Source organism: Callorhinus ursinus, unplaced genomic scaffold (genome assembly GCF_003265705.2).
Source record: "Callorhinus ursinus isolate GAN/ISIS: 27379988/994484 unplaced genomic scaffold, GSC_fseal_2.0 scaffold2, whole genome shotgun sequence".
Lineage (NCBI taxonomy): Eukaryota > Metazoa > Chordata > Mammalia > Carnivora > Otariidae > Callorhinus > Callorhinus ursinus.
In genome coordinates, this window is record NW_027397064.1 from 41,341,423 (window position 1) to 41,358,770 (window position 17,348).

General features: G+C 39.5%; 1 protein-coding gene across 5 annotated transcripts in view; it reads right to left on the minus strand.

The window, feature by feature from the left end:
* The window catches only part of MYO1B (myosin IB), a 179,622-nt gene that overhangs the window by 69,969 nt on the left and 92,305 nt on the right, over positions 1–17,348 (minus strand). For all 5 annotated transcript variants that reach the window (XM_025848374.2, XM_073881058.1, XM_025848392.2 and 2 more), the window contains exons 5-6: positions 5,678–5,782; positions 1,572–1,618 (exon numbers count right to left, since the gene is read on the minus strand). In XM_025848374.2, the coding sequence (XP_025704159.1) occupies positions 1,572–1,618; positions 5,678–5,782 (152 nt within the window). The remainder of the gene's footprint in view (positions 1–1,571; positions 1,619–5,677; positions 5,783–17,348) is intronic.

Below are 17,348 nucleotides of genomic sequence, written 5' to 3' on the forward strand. Positions count from 1 at the left end.
ACAAAGGAAATGCAGTTTCCCCGGAGTGCAAATGTTTAATACATAAACCACTTTTATATACAGTAGTGACTGTAAATATAGCAGAGTCCTGTCAAATTATAACGTGGATTTGAGTATATTACTGATCAAGTCACAGACTACCAAGCAGAGAAATTACTAAAAACTGGGTATGAAATGATTTAGTCTATAATCAAGTATTAATCTCGTATCCTAATACCCATGTTATAATAGGATTTCTCAGAAGTTACTTATTACGCCAAATCACCTGCCAGGTCTTTTGTTAGATTTCAAACATCACAAAGTAGTAATGACTCTTTAGGCAATATGGTTTTCTGCATTTTTGTAGTCTACAGACTAAATGTATTTAGACATTTTTTAAAAGTGTATGTGTATCATTTGCAAAGAGCAAAAAAAAAAAATGTCTTCATAAAGGAGCTTGATCTCTTAGAATTACTTCTATCTGCCCATACCTTGCTTCTAAGTCTATTTATATAATGAGATTAGCCATGTTACCGCAACAGGAAAAGGCATGGCTCAAATCAGCTATAACCACGTAAGGGGCTAATCCAATGGAAAAAATTTACAGCCCTGGAATTAGGAACCTCAGCCCCCCACTTTCCAAGCTACCAAAACTACCACTACCTGAGGTCACTGTCTTGCCTTAAGCACTGGATAACTCTAATGAGAAAAAAAGCAAAAAGGGAGACTAAAAGAAGTGATGGGGAGAAAGGGCAGGAAGGGTCCCTGGCAGAGAAGCATAAAAATCACCCAAAATGGTCCCAAGTAATGTATATGAGAAGAAGAGCTTATAAAGTAAATGACTTTTTATTATAAAATTTGTAAGATTGGTTAAACTATAGAAAAAAAGGGGCCAATTTCAAAATGTCACCATCACGCTCAACGCACATCCCCCAGCCACCACCAGGCAATGTCCATGTCTCCATAAAGACCAAAGCAGGACAGCGAGTGCTCAGCGGGAGAGACCCCGGCGGGCTGCTGAGGGCAGTGCATGCTGGGGAGAGCCGGGAGAGGAGACCAGGAAGGTGTGTCTTCCCGCACTCAGCATTTTCCAACTCAACCAAACTCGAAACATCAATTAGCTGCCTACCCCCTGTCAAGAGCTATCAAATCTAATGGCCTCACCTCTGTAAAGTTTCAGTGTACCCTTCCATCCTTCCTCGTCCCACTGAATAAAGGACAAAATCTGTAGAGTACACAAATTTGACACCCAGTTTATCCTTCCTTCTACTTAATCTGATTCTTAATTGTGATTTCTAAATGCCAAAACTCAGAGAAGTAAAGAGTTCTTCTAAAGAGCCTCATTTCAATTGCCCATGGAATTCTGAAAGATGACAAGAAACTATGAAAGTCTGGCTGTCACTCCAAAAAGAATTAAAAAGAAAAATCCCAGAAAGCAAAAAGTAGTCCTTAGAGAACTTTCTGTGTCTCAACAGCAGGGGTGTTCTTATTTTTCAAATGTGTATATTAAGAAATACTAAACATCTACTGGTTGTTTAAACATACATGAGCTAAATATTAGTGTTAACACTTATGCTTATACAAATACTTACAAATCTAGAGGAGTTGTCATTCCTTACAGTCTTGGCATTTCCAAAAGCTAGTAAGAAAGAAACAGATGCATGGGTAAAATTGACAGAAAAATAATTTCAAGCAGAAATTTAAAGCAAATGGAATATCTGATAGCTATAAGTCCTAGAAAATACAACTGGCAGCAATGACATTTCTGTCCCAGCTTCCCATAGAAACATAACACAAGTCTTAAGAAAGCTTCCATGTCTTATGACAAGTTCATAGAAAAGGAGAGTCATTCCTATGACTCATGGACTTTTTTCAAATATTACTATAAATGGAATCTTGTCTAATTAAATAACCTTTTACTGTTTTAAAAGTAGTCAGTTGAGTGGATAGCAAGCAAGGTTTGTATTCTCCACCATTATCATCAGTGTAAATAAGATTATTTCAGAGATGACTGACTACTTAGTATTAGGCAATATGGTTTTCTGCATTTTTGTAGTGTGCTACAAAATGCGCTATGGTGAGCGCTATGAACTGTGTAATACTGTTGAATCACAGACCTGTACCTCTGAAACAAATAATATTATTTGTTATTTCCTGTGTGCAGGTTTCCCCACTCAGTATAATATAAGTATTGATATAATATAAGTATTGATATAATATAAGTATTATCAAAGGCTTCATGGAACTTGATGAGGTTTCCAGATGGAAAAAGGCACAAGAAACTTTAAATTATTTAATTAATTTTAAAATAAAGCTCCTAAAATGTGATTACATATGTAACTGTGAAATACAGAAAGAGTAAAGAGATTTGGAAACTAACATCATCTCCAATAGGCTAAAAATACTACACAGTTTCTTTAGTTCATACCCATCAGACCTAAGTGAAACTTCCCAGAAAAGAAAGAAAACCAAATGGGTCCATAATGCAGAATCCAAGTTTATTCCAAATTTAGCTGCTGTGAGGAGCCCAGGCTCCCACAGGAGTCCCTTTTAAGAAAACAAGGGCACCTAAGAACCACAGGTTGATGCCACCCCAGGCACAGAATGCTCCTGTTCAATATAGGTAGTTCATGGCGTCATAAAGAAAAAGGTCTGTTTCACCAAGCTTGTGCACAAAGGAGGGGCAAATTAATCCAGGCCACGGTAGCAGAGAATTAAGCTGAATAAATATAAGGCATATAAGCAGACAGATCCCTGTTTGATTGCTTTGGAAGAAGCCCAGCAGTGTACCTCTAACCTCAACGTGCAAACCAGTCACCTAAGGATCTTGTTCAATGGGTCTGGGATGGTCATGAAATTCTGCATTTCTCCCAATACTCCCCACCCCACCCACCCGTTACTAGGATCCCTGGGCCCGCCGCCGCAGCTAACAAGGACTGAAGAGTACTCAGTAATGTGGCAACCAGAAAAATGAATCTTGAGATTAAGAAGCCAGGCATCAAACCCCTGAAAGCCTCCATAACTTCATTAAACAGAGGGAAGATTAGAGTAACAGGAGTTCAAATGGTTACGAAGGGCTAAAAGCTGATCCAAGTTTTGAAAGCAGTCGCATGACCAAGACGCGACTATGGGTTTCTGTCGAAGTTCACTTGGATATTCAGTAGCCAAACCCGATGTGTTATATTTCACGTTTGCTGGCTTTTTTTGTGTTTTTGATTTTTTAAAAATAGTTGGTTCCAGCTCAGTTCAGTAGAAATTTACAAAGTCAACACAGGGAAAGTTCTTTGTATCAGCGATTAAGGTTGGGAGGGGTATAGTTTGGTAGGTCCCTGATGCCAAATAATAGAAAATCAGCTGAGAGGCTCTACTGAGTGGGGAAACCTGCACACAGGAAATACTCAAAAAAGGATGCTTACTGAAGAGGATCACTTCATTATCCATGTCCACCACCAGCTAATAAGCTTTAATAAATGCAACCCTGAAAATGCTGAGTGTTACCCCAGTGGTCATGAAGACCACGACATTTCTCTTGTTTTAACAGGCTAGTCTTCCCAGTGGGTTCACGTGAACATGTAGGGAGGGGGGCCAAGTTAACTAACTTGCATAGCCCCAAAGTCCAGCTTGAGATGCTGATGCATAAAGGACAGTTTATTGTGGCTTGAAGGTCAAGGGCAAGTGAAAGAATTGCTTCAAAAAAACTTTATTCAGGGTGCCATTTGCACGCCATAAACCATCTTTTCATCAAACAAATCTGAGTTGCACACACAGCTCTAAACACTAAAGTCTTTTATTGTTAGCCACAGAATCAAAAACAAGTGTTTCATTATAGAACACTTGAGACACATTCCTCAATTGTTTTTTTAAGTTCATTGTGCTAAATGTTCATTTACAGTAGCAGTTCCAGTTAAAAAGTAAAGCATTCCCATAAAAGATAATACATGCCCACAGCAGACATTTCTTCCATTTCCTGCACTGGGGCCTAGTTCCAAATACCATCAAATAAAGGGCCAGAATGCAAGCTATAGCATTCCACAGTGCTTCTCCTTTAGATCACAGCATTCCTAAAATAACCATATACAGAAATACACGTACAGCACCCTAACTTAAAAGCAAACGGGAAAGTAAACAAAAAGTCAAATACTGGAACAATAAAATGAAGATACAGCACTTTCCGTAATAGCTTCTTTATTCGTTAAGGTCCCGAAGGGAACAAAAGATTGGTAACACCGGAATAGATGTTTCAGGCTTTGCTTTTCACAACTTAAAGTATTTTCACTAGTCTTATCTCACTATCTGGGGGGTGAAGAGGCAGAAGGAGGAGCTGGTCTAGGTAACAAAGAAAACAGGCAGGGCTCTGTCCCTCCACACTGGGGGGCATCTTACTCACCCCAAAGCAGCTCTGCTTTAATCCACGTTAAATCTTGACCCTCCATGACTCTGAACAAAGAGTGAAACCAAACTACTCTTCTAGACCAAAGACTCTGATCAGGACTGGTTTTGACCCTTGACATTTGGCAGTGTCCAGAGACATTTTCAGTGCTAACAACTGGGGCCAGGGGTGCCTCTGGCACCTAGTGGGTAGAGGCCAGGGATGCGGCTAAACATCTTACAATGAATGCACAGGACAGCACTCCATAGCAGAGATTTATCCAGTCCAAAATGAAGTTGAGAAACACTACTCTATCCCAACAACTATATGAGTGACAATAAAGACAGGCTTACAATATAAAGCAAAATTAAGGGCTTGCCATCAATAGGGAAAGACTGATTTACTGTTTCCAAAGCAAAGAATGGTTTATGCCTATGGTTTATGCCAACCTCCATGGTATTAGGGGGACTCACCTATGGCTTTTTCTGATGGTAGCATGGACTCCATGTATGTGTCCCCCACCAATTTTTATGTTGAAGTCCTAACCCCAATGTGATTGTGTTTAGAGCTGGGGCCTTTGGGAAGTAATTAGGGTTCTATGAGGTCATGAGCCAACCAGGGTTCCTGCCCCCAGCCACCACACACAAAGAGGAGATCATGTGATCCCACAGCAAGATGGTGGCTACCAGCAAGCCAAGAGGCCTACAGTGCCAGCACCTTCATCTAGGACTTCTGAGCTTCTAGAAGTGTAAGAAAACAAATTTCTGTGGTTTAAGCCACCCAGCCTATGGTATTTTGTTAGAGCAGCCCGAGCTAACTAACACAGATGGCCAACCACAGAATCTGAACTCCAGAGTCAGGTGTAGGCTTTCTGTGATACTGAAAAAACTGTCCTTTAGATGTTTCTCTGGCACGGCCTTTCTGACAACAGAAATAAGCAGCCACAGGTGTTACCCCAAATGATAAAACAGCACTGCACTCATGTGGGCCCTTTTTCACCAAGTTTTTCCTAGCCATCAAGTCAAATGCAAATATCAGGTGACTATTTTTAGGCAAAATTGAAGTGATTCAAATAAAAATTGGGAGGAGGAAAAAATGAATGTAAGTGGGAAAGCTCCTTTTGGATGAGTAAACTGTTTCCTCCTTTAAGCACCTGAAGCCAAGAATTCTTAGGACACAGCTCAGTTGCCCTGCAGGTCCAGGCCTGAACCTTCCTCTTTCCCTGTCTCCCCCCCAGCTCCCTTGCCAGCCCACCAGGTACCTGAAGAGCCCTGCAAAGTGGATCCACCGTACGAGTCACACTGACCCGATGTACACAGGAAATCCTACCTTCCAGGACTGGGTTGGACTGTAAAAGCTGTTCTTTGACTTGGTTCACTTCTGCTCCTTTTCCACAAACGGCTGCTACATACGACATGACAAGCTTGCTGGCCTCTGTGGATGAAAACAAATCCTATCAGTAAATTAAGCAGAAATCTGGAAACAAATTTTAGAGGAAGGAAATAGGGTGTAGAAGATCCATTAATGTTTTCAAATGCCTTTATACCTGGGACTAAGAAATGTTTTGGAAATCTTTTAAAATATGTGTGCTTTCCACCAGTCAGAATGGCTAAAATTAACAACACAGGGAACAACAGGTGTTGGCGAGGATGTGCAGAAAGGGGAACCCTCCTACACTGTCGCTGGGAATGCAAATTGGTGTAGCCACTCTGGAAAACAGTACAGAGGTTCCTCAAAAAGTTAAAAATAGAACTACCTTACGATCCAGCAATTGCACTACTAGGTATTTCCCAAAGGATACGGAAATACTGAACTGAAGGGGCACCTGTGCCTCGATGTTTACAGCATCATTATCAACAAGAGCCAAACTATGGAAAGAGCCCAAGTGTCCACTGACAGATGAATGGATAAAGAAGATGTGGTAAATATATCCAATGGAATATTACTCAGCCATCAAAAAGAATCAAATCTTGCCATTTTGCAACGACATGGCTGGAGCTAGAGAGTATTATGTTGAGTGAAATAAGTCAGTCAGGGAAAGACAAATACTGTATGATTTTACTTGTATGTTGAATCTAAGAAACAAAACAAATGATCATAGGAGGGAAAAATAGGCAAACCAAGAAACAGACTCTTTTTTTTAAGATTTTATTTATTTATTTGACAGAGAGAGACCATGAGAGAGGGAACACAAGCAGGGGAGTGGGAGAGGGAGAAGGAGGCTTCCCGCTGAGGGAACCCGAGGGAGCCTGATGCGGGGCTTGATCCCAGGACCCTGGGATCATGACCTGAGCCGAAGGCAGACACTTAATGACTGAGCCACCCAGGCGCCCCAGACTCTTTAACTATAGAGAACAAACTGATGGTCACCAGAGGGCACGGGGGTTGGGGATGGGTTAAATGGGTGACAGGGATTAAGGAGTGTACTGGTTATAACGAGTACCAGGTATTGCTGAATCATTAAATTCTATACAAACTAATATTATACTGTGTGTTAACTGGAATTTAAATAAAAACAAAAAAATTAAAAATTAAAAAAAATATTTGTGCTTTCTTTTCAATGACATGTCCTTTGTTCAGATATAATAGGAATTGTGCTTAAAGATTATCACCAGGATGAAAAAAAATTTGCTGAGTAATATAGCCAACAACATGTCAGGAGAACTATCTTCTTAAAGCAATCATTCACACATAATTACAATATTATACACAGATAATTCAAGGCAAAAATAACCTGGTAACCTGGGTAGCTTTACAAAAGTATTTTTAAAGTTTAAAAGAACTGTCCTCCTCAAAAATATTTTCTAAATCAAACTAGTTTGCTCACAACTAGACTAAATTAGTTACTCTTCAACTCAATTAAAAAACTAAGCCACTAATGTAAGGATTTGGTAACAAGAAAGCTAGTTTTTATAGGGCACAGGTTTTTATTATTATTATTATTATTATTATTATTAAAGATTTTATTTATTTGACAGAGAGAGAGAGAGATAGCAAGAGCAGGAACCCAAGCAGGGGGAGCGGGAGAGGGAGAAGCAGGCTTCCCGCTGAGCAGGGAGCCCGATGCGGGGCTCGATCCCAGGACCCTGGGACCATGACCTGAGCCGAAGGCAGACGCTTAACGACTGAGCCACCCAGGCGCCCAGGGCACAGTTGTTTTCAAAGGTTTCACCAGTAACTCTGAAAGGTAAGCTGCTAAAAGAAGCTGGCCACCTGAAGCACACAAAGAATTCTTAGCTCAAAGGTGGGCAAGATTTGTTTTTGGTGGTTTTATCCTTTGGTGTCTATCAGCCTGTGTCCTCTCTCAGCATCTGCCTCTTAGGACCTGATCTTTTGAATAGTGCCTTCCAAGGAATATTAATAGATATTCAGGGAAAATGATGTCCAAAGTTAAACGAATTAGATGAAGTGAAGTAGGTTTCTTTTTAAAGGGCTTCCTGGAGGATCACATGCATGGTGGAATTCTGGAAAAGGCTCGAGACTGCTACGCTTCCCAGACTGGTTTGTCATGGAATCTGTTTCTCACTGAGCTGTCCTCATTCTGATTTTCCATAACCAGGGAAGGGCTCAACTATTAACTGTCAGCAGAATTCAACACACACCTTCATTTGGGTGGTCGAGGTAAGGAGACTCATCAGAAGTTGAAGTCTGTGCACGGGTGCCACCGTCTGAGAGCAGGAAGCCTTCTCCTCAGATCTGAGTGATGATGCCTCTGCCCACAGGTATAAGGGGGCAGATCTCAACACTGCCATTTCTCATACAGAGACCTACAGGTGGCTTCCAGTCCCACTGCCCACCACGAAGAAGTAATAAATGAACAACCGGAATTCACCTTGGGCACACTGCCTGGCACTTGCTTTAGGGCTTTGGAGCACCCCAAAAGCATTGACAAACAAGCCACTGAGCACCAAGAATCTATATATCAGGTCACACAAAGTTCTCTAGGCTTGAGGTAGGAGCAAATAGGGTATAGGGAAGGCAAACAATCTCATGGAACCCTGAGAAATGAGGTGGGAGACTGGGTATTTCTGCAATGCTTGCAGTTAAGTCTTCCTCCACCGTGCTTTCTGGGTAATGAAAATGGGTCCACACAGGTTCTCTGGTGGTCCTGTGATGGCTGATTTCTATTGTCTCCTTTTAGGGGCTGCAACTGAGAAATGCCAATCTTCTCACTTCTGTGATTCTCTTCCTCCAAAGGGCACTGTCCCTTCACACACCTTCCACTGTGTAAAGTTTCTGAACTACATTTCCCACTGTTCTCAGGGTTTCAGTATCTAAAAGCTGGTGAATTATATACGGACAAAGAGTTTATATGCTATCACATGTCATTTGACTTCCCGGTGCCACAATTCCCTCTACCCATAGGTCCGAGCTGGAACTCTTCTTCTGGGCTCTATGGCTTTCAAGTTCAGGCGAGGCTGCCCTCCCAGGAAATTCCTGACATCCTGTGCTGTCTGGTCTCCAACTCTGGGCCACCTCTCCTGAGTTACCCACACATCCCAACTCAGCAGTCTGGCCTCTGAAGCAACTCACCTCCAGGCCTGCTTTCTCATCATTCCACTTTCTCATTGGTACCTTCGCTCCCCATCCTCGCCTCGGCCCACATATGTTATTATATCCCTAACAAGAATTTCTGGCCTATCTTTCTACCCATTATACTATGACAAGACTGAAAGCATTTAGAGGCACAATAACGGTCTCAGATAGTGGCAAATACACACACGCGCGCACGCGCGCACACACACACACACACACACACACACTTTAGATGAAAAGGTAAGTTTCCTTTCAGGTAAACTGCCAATAAATATTAAAGGTCCAGGTCAGGCTGTTTTGCTTATTCCAGTGATCATGGACCTCACTGTAGCCAAACCTCAAGTTCAGATACATGACCACACCGAGTTCTCTGGAAATCCAGTCTGGACCAGGATGGACTCTTAGGGACAAAATGCTGGGGTGGGGCTGGGGGGCAGGAATCAACCAAGAATCAAGATTCTCTGGTGGCTATTGATTGGGCCTCTCAGAGACTTTTTAATGGCCGGTATGAAAAGAATCAAGTTTTCTCAGGGTCAAATGTGTTTAAAAAATGGTACAAGGAGCAGATCTTTTGGAATTTGGACTGAACTTACATCTGGCTGTTAAACTGCATATAAACCCGCAATATCTATTGAAATAGAAAGAGGAGTTAACTTAATTGAAATTAGGAATGACTTTTATTAACCTTAAAATCTATTTAAGTAATTCAAATATAATTTTTAAATATAGTTCAAGGATACTTACTCCTAAATTGTTAAAAAGTTTGTACATTCAATTCTTCACTATCTTCAGGAAATCTAATCCTGGATTCATTTTGATAATTCATTTTTGGAAGCCGGGATTAAGAGCAGTTTTCTTTAAACAGTCTCATTATCTAAAAGAGACAACTCTTATATTTTTCCTTGACATAATACTTGATCTTTAACTTAAGCAGCTCATGAGATACTCACTACTTCAGAGAAATAAGTAGAACAGTAAGGATATGTTGCAAGGTCCAACATAGTTTAGAAGACTGTTCTTATAATATTTCACCATGTTGGAAACAGGAAATAATAGTTATCTCATGAAGCTTTCTGCTTCATTTCCTTTTGGCCCTTCTGTGCTAAAGTTCAAATAAATTTGTATCTTTATTCAAGTACTTAGACATTTATCCAAATCAAAACTTCATGTAATAACCTCTATGAATGAAATATATTTCTAAGAATCAAGAATTATCATCTTCCATATCTCAAAGTCCAGTTTTTGGATTATGTTGATTGTTACAGAAACCAAGTAAACATGACCTTGGCAATCACGGTATACAATTATAAGCATTTTCCAAACAACACTCTTGAACAGACTGTGGATACTTTAATCCAGTAATCACACTCTTCAATGACAATGTCTTTCATGTACATGGTAAAAATAGAAAATGATTCTACTTGAGACAAAAAGGTGTACTCTTAATGTGTACTCAAAACTCTGAAAAGCACAGCTATTTTAGACCTAAAAACACTGGCATTTAAAATGGGCAAAACATAACAGCATTTGCCTAGAATCAATTCTTAGTTCATCATTTTCTCTCGTAGATACGTCACATATGTAAATTTATGTACATATATATGTTTGAATGTAACTTGAATCCTAAAATTCATCAACAGTCAGACAAACAAAATATTAAGTCTTCGAAGTAAAGTGTCTTCTCACCAGAAAATGGAAGGACATCTAGGGTTGAACAGATATTCTGCACTAATGGGCAAATGGTCTGTCACAAAATACTTCTAAATCAGAATATCTGGATCAGAATTCATTTTAACAAAGAGGAAAAGGGTTACAGAAGATAGATTCTGGGCATTTATGATAAGGAAAAAATGAGAACTAATTTAACTCTGCATTCTCTGGTACCTTGTAAAAGATTGTGAACAATATATATCATCTGTTATTACGCAATTATTACATAATCATATAATTACGCAATAATATTTTTTTATGAAAGAAAGCACTGCAAAGTAGCGGTAGGTGAATGAGAAAGGAAAAACAAACATTTCAGTGAAAGACATCTGCGCTCGTGAGGACAGCACGATGGGAATCTTGCTGCTAAAATTGCAAAACCTGTGCATGTTAACTGAGCAGGCTCCCATGGATTCAATCACAGTATCAGGAAGAAAAAAAACCAAAAATGTAGGGATACAAGCAAGGCTTTTTCGAGTTTTCTTCACAGAACTTCTCATAAATTTATCCAGGAGTTAACAGGATCCATGTATGCACTCATAGTACATGCAACACCATGCATGTCACGTATAGATCATATATCACATAACACACATATATGTCATACAGCAAACAGGGCCACACATTTCCACACACACGTATACTGATATATTTATCTGCTTCTATACTTCTCTATCTCCTTGGTTAAAATATCCAAGTTTTTCTGGGCACCTGGGTGGCTCAGTTGGTTAAGCGCCTGCCTTCGGCTCAGGTCATGATCCAGGGTCCTGGGATCAAGCCCCGCATCGGGCTCCCTGCTCAGCAGGAGTCTGCTTCTTCCCTCTCCCTCTGTCCCTCCCTGTGCTTGTGCTCCTCCCCCCAAATAAATAAATAAAATCTAAAAAAAGAAAAAAAATCCAAGTTTTTCTAGGGGAGGAGCTTACATGGGTCTCACGGTCCAGTGACCTAAAGAATAAGACTACTTCAATCAATGAGGCCCACCTCTGTGTACAATGAAAGATTCTGCAACATAGAGGAACACCCTTTTCAGCAGCCACGAGTGTGCAAGGCTGCACAGTAAGCCAGCTGCAGCATATCCAAACTAATCAGACAGGTGGCCTCAAACTGTTCCAGCCGTGGTACAAAAAGCCTGGGTCTCATGATGAGAAATACAGCCTTTACTCTAAAAGGAGTCATGACGGGCAGTGTTTTTACTGAAATACAACGCTATATACAAGTTGCTCTGCTTCTGAAAGTTTGGCCACGAGATCTCTGATAATAAATATAAAACATGTGGATCAAGAGAGGCCTTTCTCACATGGGGAAGAAACAAAACAAAAGCTCACTATATTTTGGGCTTCAGTCTGCTTAGCTGTTCTGCTTCCCTGGGACACCTCTGTAAGGAGATGTAAAGCCGTACAAGGTCATTTGGGGTTCAGAACCAAAGGTCTTAATGAGCAAGGCAGGCTTCATAACTCTCCTAGCAGATGGTTGGAGAGTTCCTAGAAACTGATGTAACTGTAAAATGAGAAACCAAATAATTTATGCTGTTTTCTTATGTCAGGATCATCTTCTTAGGCCCACAGATTTATTTTGATGTCTTTGAAACAATGTAGTTATGGTGGTTCCTTCAGTTCTACCTCCCCTGCCCCCATCAGTGCTTGAATGATTCTCCACAAACTATTTGTATTCACAGTAGTGAATTCTGAGTTCACTGCCTAGAAATACTTGGGCACTTTTATGAGGCATGATGAATTTTTTATTTAGCACAGCAGTAATGAATTAAATAGGACTCCAAAGGACTCAAAGAGTTCACGCCTCTCCCTGAGTGCCCACATTATATAACCGTGCAGCATAAGAATATCTCCACTGCTTAAGGCCAATAACATCATCATCCGCCAAGGGGGTTTACAACCTCATTAAATTAATTACTTCTTGTAAAATAAGCCCTCTAATACTGCAGGGTAGTCCTGTATAAGCTATCAAGTAAAGATTCTTACCGAAAAGAGATACTGTGCATAAACTCTACAGCACATTCTAGGCCCTCCATAAATGTTAGTTTTCTTCTTCTTTCATTTAATTACCAACAAAATCTTTAATAACGATGTGTACTCAAAAACAATTTCAGTGGTCAAGATAATGGGGCATTTCAAAAGTGCCCTGGCATCCCTCTTCCCCAGAGGACTGACAAAACCCCATCTCCAAACTCCTCACACTACCATGCTGCAATCTGTGTATTATTTTCCATCATTTCATTTTCCTGCAAGTAATCTCCAAGAACCAGAGACATTAACCAACACATAAATTCTATGCTTTACTCAGATGGATAGTCTAATGACAACTAAAACCATAATAAATTTTGAGGCAATTTTTGTACCACTCTTTGCAAAGTGAAAGAAAAGTAGAAAAAGATGAGTAAGTAAGTGAAGCACTAAATGTCCCTGGGGACAGAGAGGTAAGAGATGCTGTTGGGATCTGTAAATGAAAAGGAAGAGCTTATTAGCAGCTACCAAAGAATGTAGTTGAGCGGATATTTTAAAACAGCAGCTCTCACTCAAGACTAATGTCCACCTCCCAGCACTAGGAGGTTTAACGGTAACGGACAGCTGAAGATCACAAGATCCAGGAATCACAGTAGCTCAAAAATAAGACAAATGCATCGAATGACCTCTAGGCAGTGCTATTCAAAGTATGATCCAAAAACCATCCCTATTCAAAGTTGGTAGGTCCATGGAGTATTCCCAGTCTACGCACGGGAATAGGCTTTTATAAGTTTTTATAGCAATTTGGTCTTTTATTTTGTCTGTTTAAATGAAAACAATTAGAGATTGGTTCTTCTATGTCTTCTTTTATTTCATTTTTCTGATATCAGTCAGGAACAGATTTGGGGAGGAGAGAGACCGGTGTTTCACGGTGGAAGGTTTGAGAAGCACTGCTTGAGAATGGCTATAGTACCCTCCTCCAGCTTCCCACCTGAAGCAGCGCCTTACCTTATGTGCTGTCAACAGAACAGCCCTACCAGAGGGAAAAAAGCAGAGGCCGAGAAGCAGCTGTCCGTTCTTATGACAGAGGTCAAAGGGATCCTAGGAAGGACAAAATCCGGGGAGGATGACAGGGAGAAAAGGATTCCAAGTGGTGAGTGGGACACTGAAACCCAAAAGACAAGTTATTACCTAACAAAATACCAAGAGAAGAGAAAACTACAGAAAAGAAGAATGAACTCCATCCCACTAGATTTCTACCAGAGGAATGGGGTGCTTTTGTTTTTCTCAGAAAAGACTGAACACCAACCCAGTACCATCAACCTCCACTTAACTTTTCAATAAGAAAGACACGTGAACCCACCAGGAGAAAGAATCCCACTGCAGGAGGGAGCAGCGTGGTTTAGAACTCTCTGAGAAGGAGGTGGTCACGCGCTGACATGGCTCATTAGTGGATGTGTTGTCTTCTTGGAATGTATGTTCCAGAGGACATGAAGACTTGGCCAACACCAATCAAGCCAGTGACCACAACCCACTGCTGATGACTCACTTAGGAACAAAGTGATACAATCAGACTCTCAAAAAATGTATCTTTAGTCATGATGAAGAATGAGCAAAAAACCTAAAAAAATTAATAGCCATAGGAATAATTTCATCTCTTCCTCCCTCATGCTTAAATAAAAAGAAAGGTATGAAGCGACTAGGCTTGTAGATACAGTCAAAAGGATCGGGGTAAGGAGCAGGCAGCATGAGATACACCACTACAAATGCCTCCTGTCAAGGGACATAGTTTTTAACTTGCCTTGCAACATCTCCATTGGTCAACCTGGAAAGTAACAAGAAGCTGTACCACTTCTAAGAATTCAATTGTTTCACAATTGAACTGGTTAGTGACAGAAGAGAGGCAAAAACTTTCTCTCAAGACACCAATGTCCTCTTAAAGTATCTACTGTAAAGAGAGAGTTCTGAATGGCTAAAGATCTCACAAATTTCTGAGCAAATAGAGGTTTAGAGCCCATACCCAGAGATTCAGATGAATGATCTGAAAAGGAATGGGAAACTACATATAGTTTTATATGTCTATATATAAGAGAGAGCAAAACTTTTAATGAAAAGTAGCACAAGCTGCAATTATTGAAAAGGAGAAAAGCAAGAGAGAGAGGTGCAGAAGCAGGTAGGGACCAGATCACACAGAACCTTATGTAGCAAGCACAATGGACTTGACATTTATTTTAGAGCAACAGAAACCATTAAAATGTTTACATAAAAATATCTTGAGACCAATGAAAATGGAAAAACAATGTATCAAAACTTAGGAGATGCAACTTTTAGGAGGAAAGTTTATAGTCACAAATGTATACATCAAGAATAACGAAAGATCTCAAATAAACCTAATATTACACCTCAAGGAACCAGAAAAAGAAGAACAAACTAAGCTCAAAGTTAGCAGAAAGAAGGAAATAATACCAATTACAGCAGAAGCAAATGAAACATAGAACTGGAAAATGACAGAAAAGATTAATAAAACTAAGAGATGGTTCTTTGAAAAGATAAACCAAACTGACAAACCTTGAAACTAACCAAGAAAAAAGAGAGGTCTCAAATAAATAAAATTATAAATGAAAGAGGAGACACTCAACAAATACCATGTAAATACAAAGAACCTTATGAGGCTACTATGAACAATTACATGCCAACAAATTGGACAACCTAGAAGAAATGGATAAGTTCCTAGAAACATACAAACTACCAAAACTGAATTGTGGTAAACAGAACAGTAACAAGTAAGATTGAATCAATAATCAAAAACCCCCCCAAAAAGAAAAACCCAAAATTAGATGGTTTCACTGTTGAATTCTACCAAACATTTAGGGGAGAATTAACACCAATCCCTCTCACTCTTCCAAAACACTGAAAAAGAGGTAACACTTCCAAACTCATTTTACAAAGCCAAACTTACCCTGATACCAAAGCCAGATAAAGATACTATAAGAAAACTACAGATCAATATCCCTGATGAACAAAGATGCTAAAATTCTCAATAAAATACTACCAAACTGAATTCAAAGACTTTTAGGATCATACACTGGGGTGCCTGGGTGGCTCAGCCAGTTGAGTGTCCCACTCTTGATTTTGGCTTAGGTCATGATCTCAGGGTCCTGGGATCAAGCCCTGCATCAGGCTCCATGCTCAGTGGGAAGTCTGCTTCTGGATTCTCTCCCTCTCCTTCTGCCCCTCCCCCCATCACACAATCGCTCGCTCTCTCTCTCAAAATAAATAAATCTTAAAAAAAAAAAAGGATCATACTCCATGATCAACTAAGATGCAAGGATGGTTTAACATGTGCAAATCAATAAAAGTGATACATCACATTAACAGAATAAAAGATAAAAATCATATGACCATCTCAATGGATGCAAAAAGGCATTTGATTAAATTTAAAATCCTTTCATGATAAAAACTCGCAACAAATTGGGTATAGAAGGAACATACCTCAACATAGAAAAGGACATAAATGACAAGCCCATAGCTAACATCATACTTGATGGTGAAAGGTTGAGAGCTTTTCCTCTAAGATGAGGAACAGGACAAAGTTGCCCACTCTCACCACTCCTATTCGACATGGTAGTGGAAGTCCTAGCTAGAGCAATTATGCAAAGAAAAGAAATCAAATACACCAGAATCAGAAAGAAGCAAAATTGTCTCTGTAGAGGACATGATCTTACATATAGAAAATTCTGAAGATGCCACCAAAAGAACTGTTAGAACTAATAAACTAATTCAATGAAGTTGCAGGATACAAGACAAATATACAAAAATCATTTGTGTTTCTTTATACTAACGACAAAGTATCTGAAAAAGAAATAAAACAATCCTATTCACAGTAGCATCAAAAACAGTAAGATACTTAGGAAAAATTTAACCAAGGAGGTGAAAGATCTCATAAGACACTCATGAAAGAAAATTAAAGACACAAATAAATGGAAAAATACCCTATGTTCATAGATTGAAAGAATTTATAATACTAAAATGTCCATATTACCCAAAGTAATCTATGGATTCAATGTAATCCCTATCAAAATTCCAATGGCATTTTTCACAGAAAAAGAAAAAAACAATCCTAAGATTCATACAGAACTACAAAGAGACTGCAAACAGCCAAAGCAATCTTCAGAAAGAAGAATAAACCTGGAAGCACTATAATTCCTGATTTCAAACCACTACAAAGCTACAGTAATCAAAATACTATGGTACTTGCATAAAAACAGATACATAGACCAAAAAAAACAGAACAGAGGAGCCCAGAAATAAAACCGTGCATATGTAGTCAACTAATGTTTCTTCACAAGGGAGCCAAGAACACTCAATGGGGAAAAGACAGTCTTTTCAATAAATGGTGTTGGCAAAATAGGATATTCACATGCAAAATAAATCTGAACCCTATCTTATACCACTCACAAAAAGTAACTCAAAATGGATTAAAGACTTAACTCTAAAACCTGAGGCCATAAAAAATGCTAAAGAAAACATAAGGCAAAAGCTCTTTGATATTGGTCCTAGCAATGATTTCTTGGCTATGACATGCAAAGTATAAACAGCAAAAGCAAAAATAAACAAGTGGGACTGCATCAAACTAAAAAGCTTTGTAGAGCCGAAGAAACAATCAATAAATGGAAAGGCAACCTACAAAATGCAGGAAATACTTGACAAGTCATGTATCTGATAAAGAGTTAATATCTAAAATATCTAAGTAACTCATACAACTCAAGAGCAATAAATAATAATAATAATCT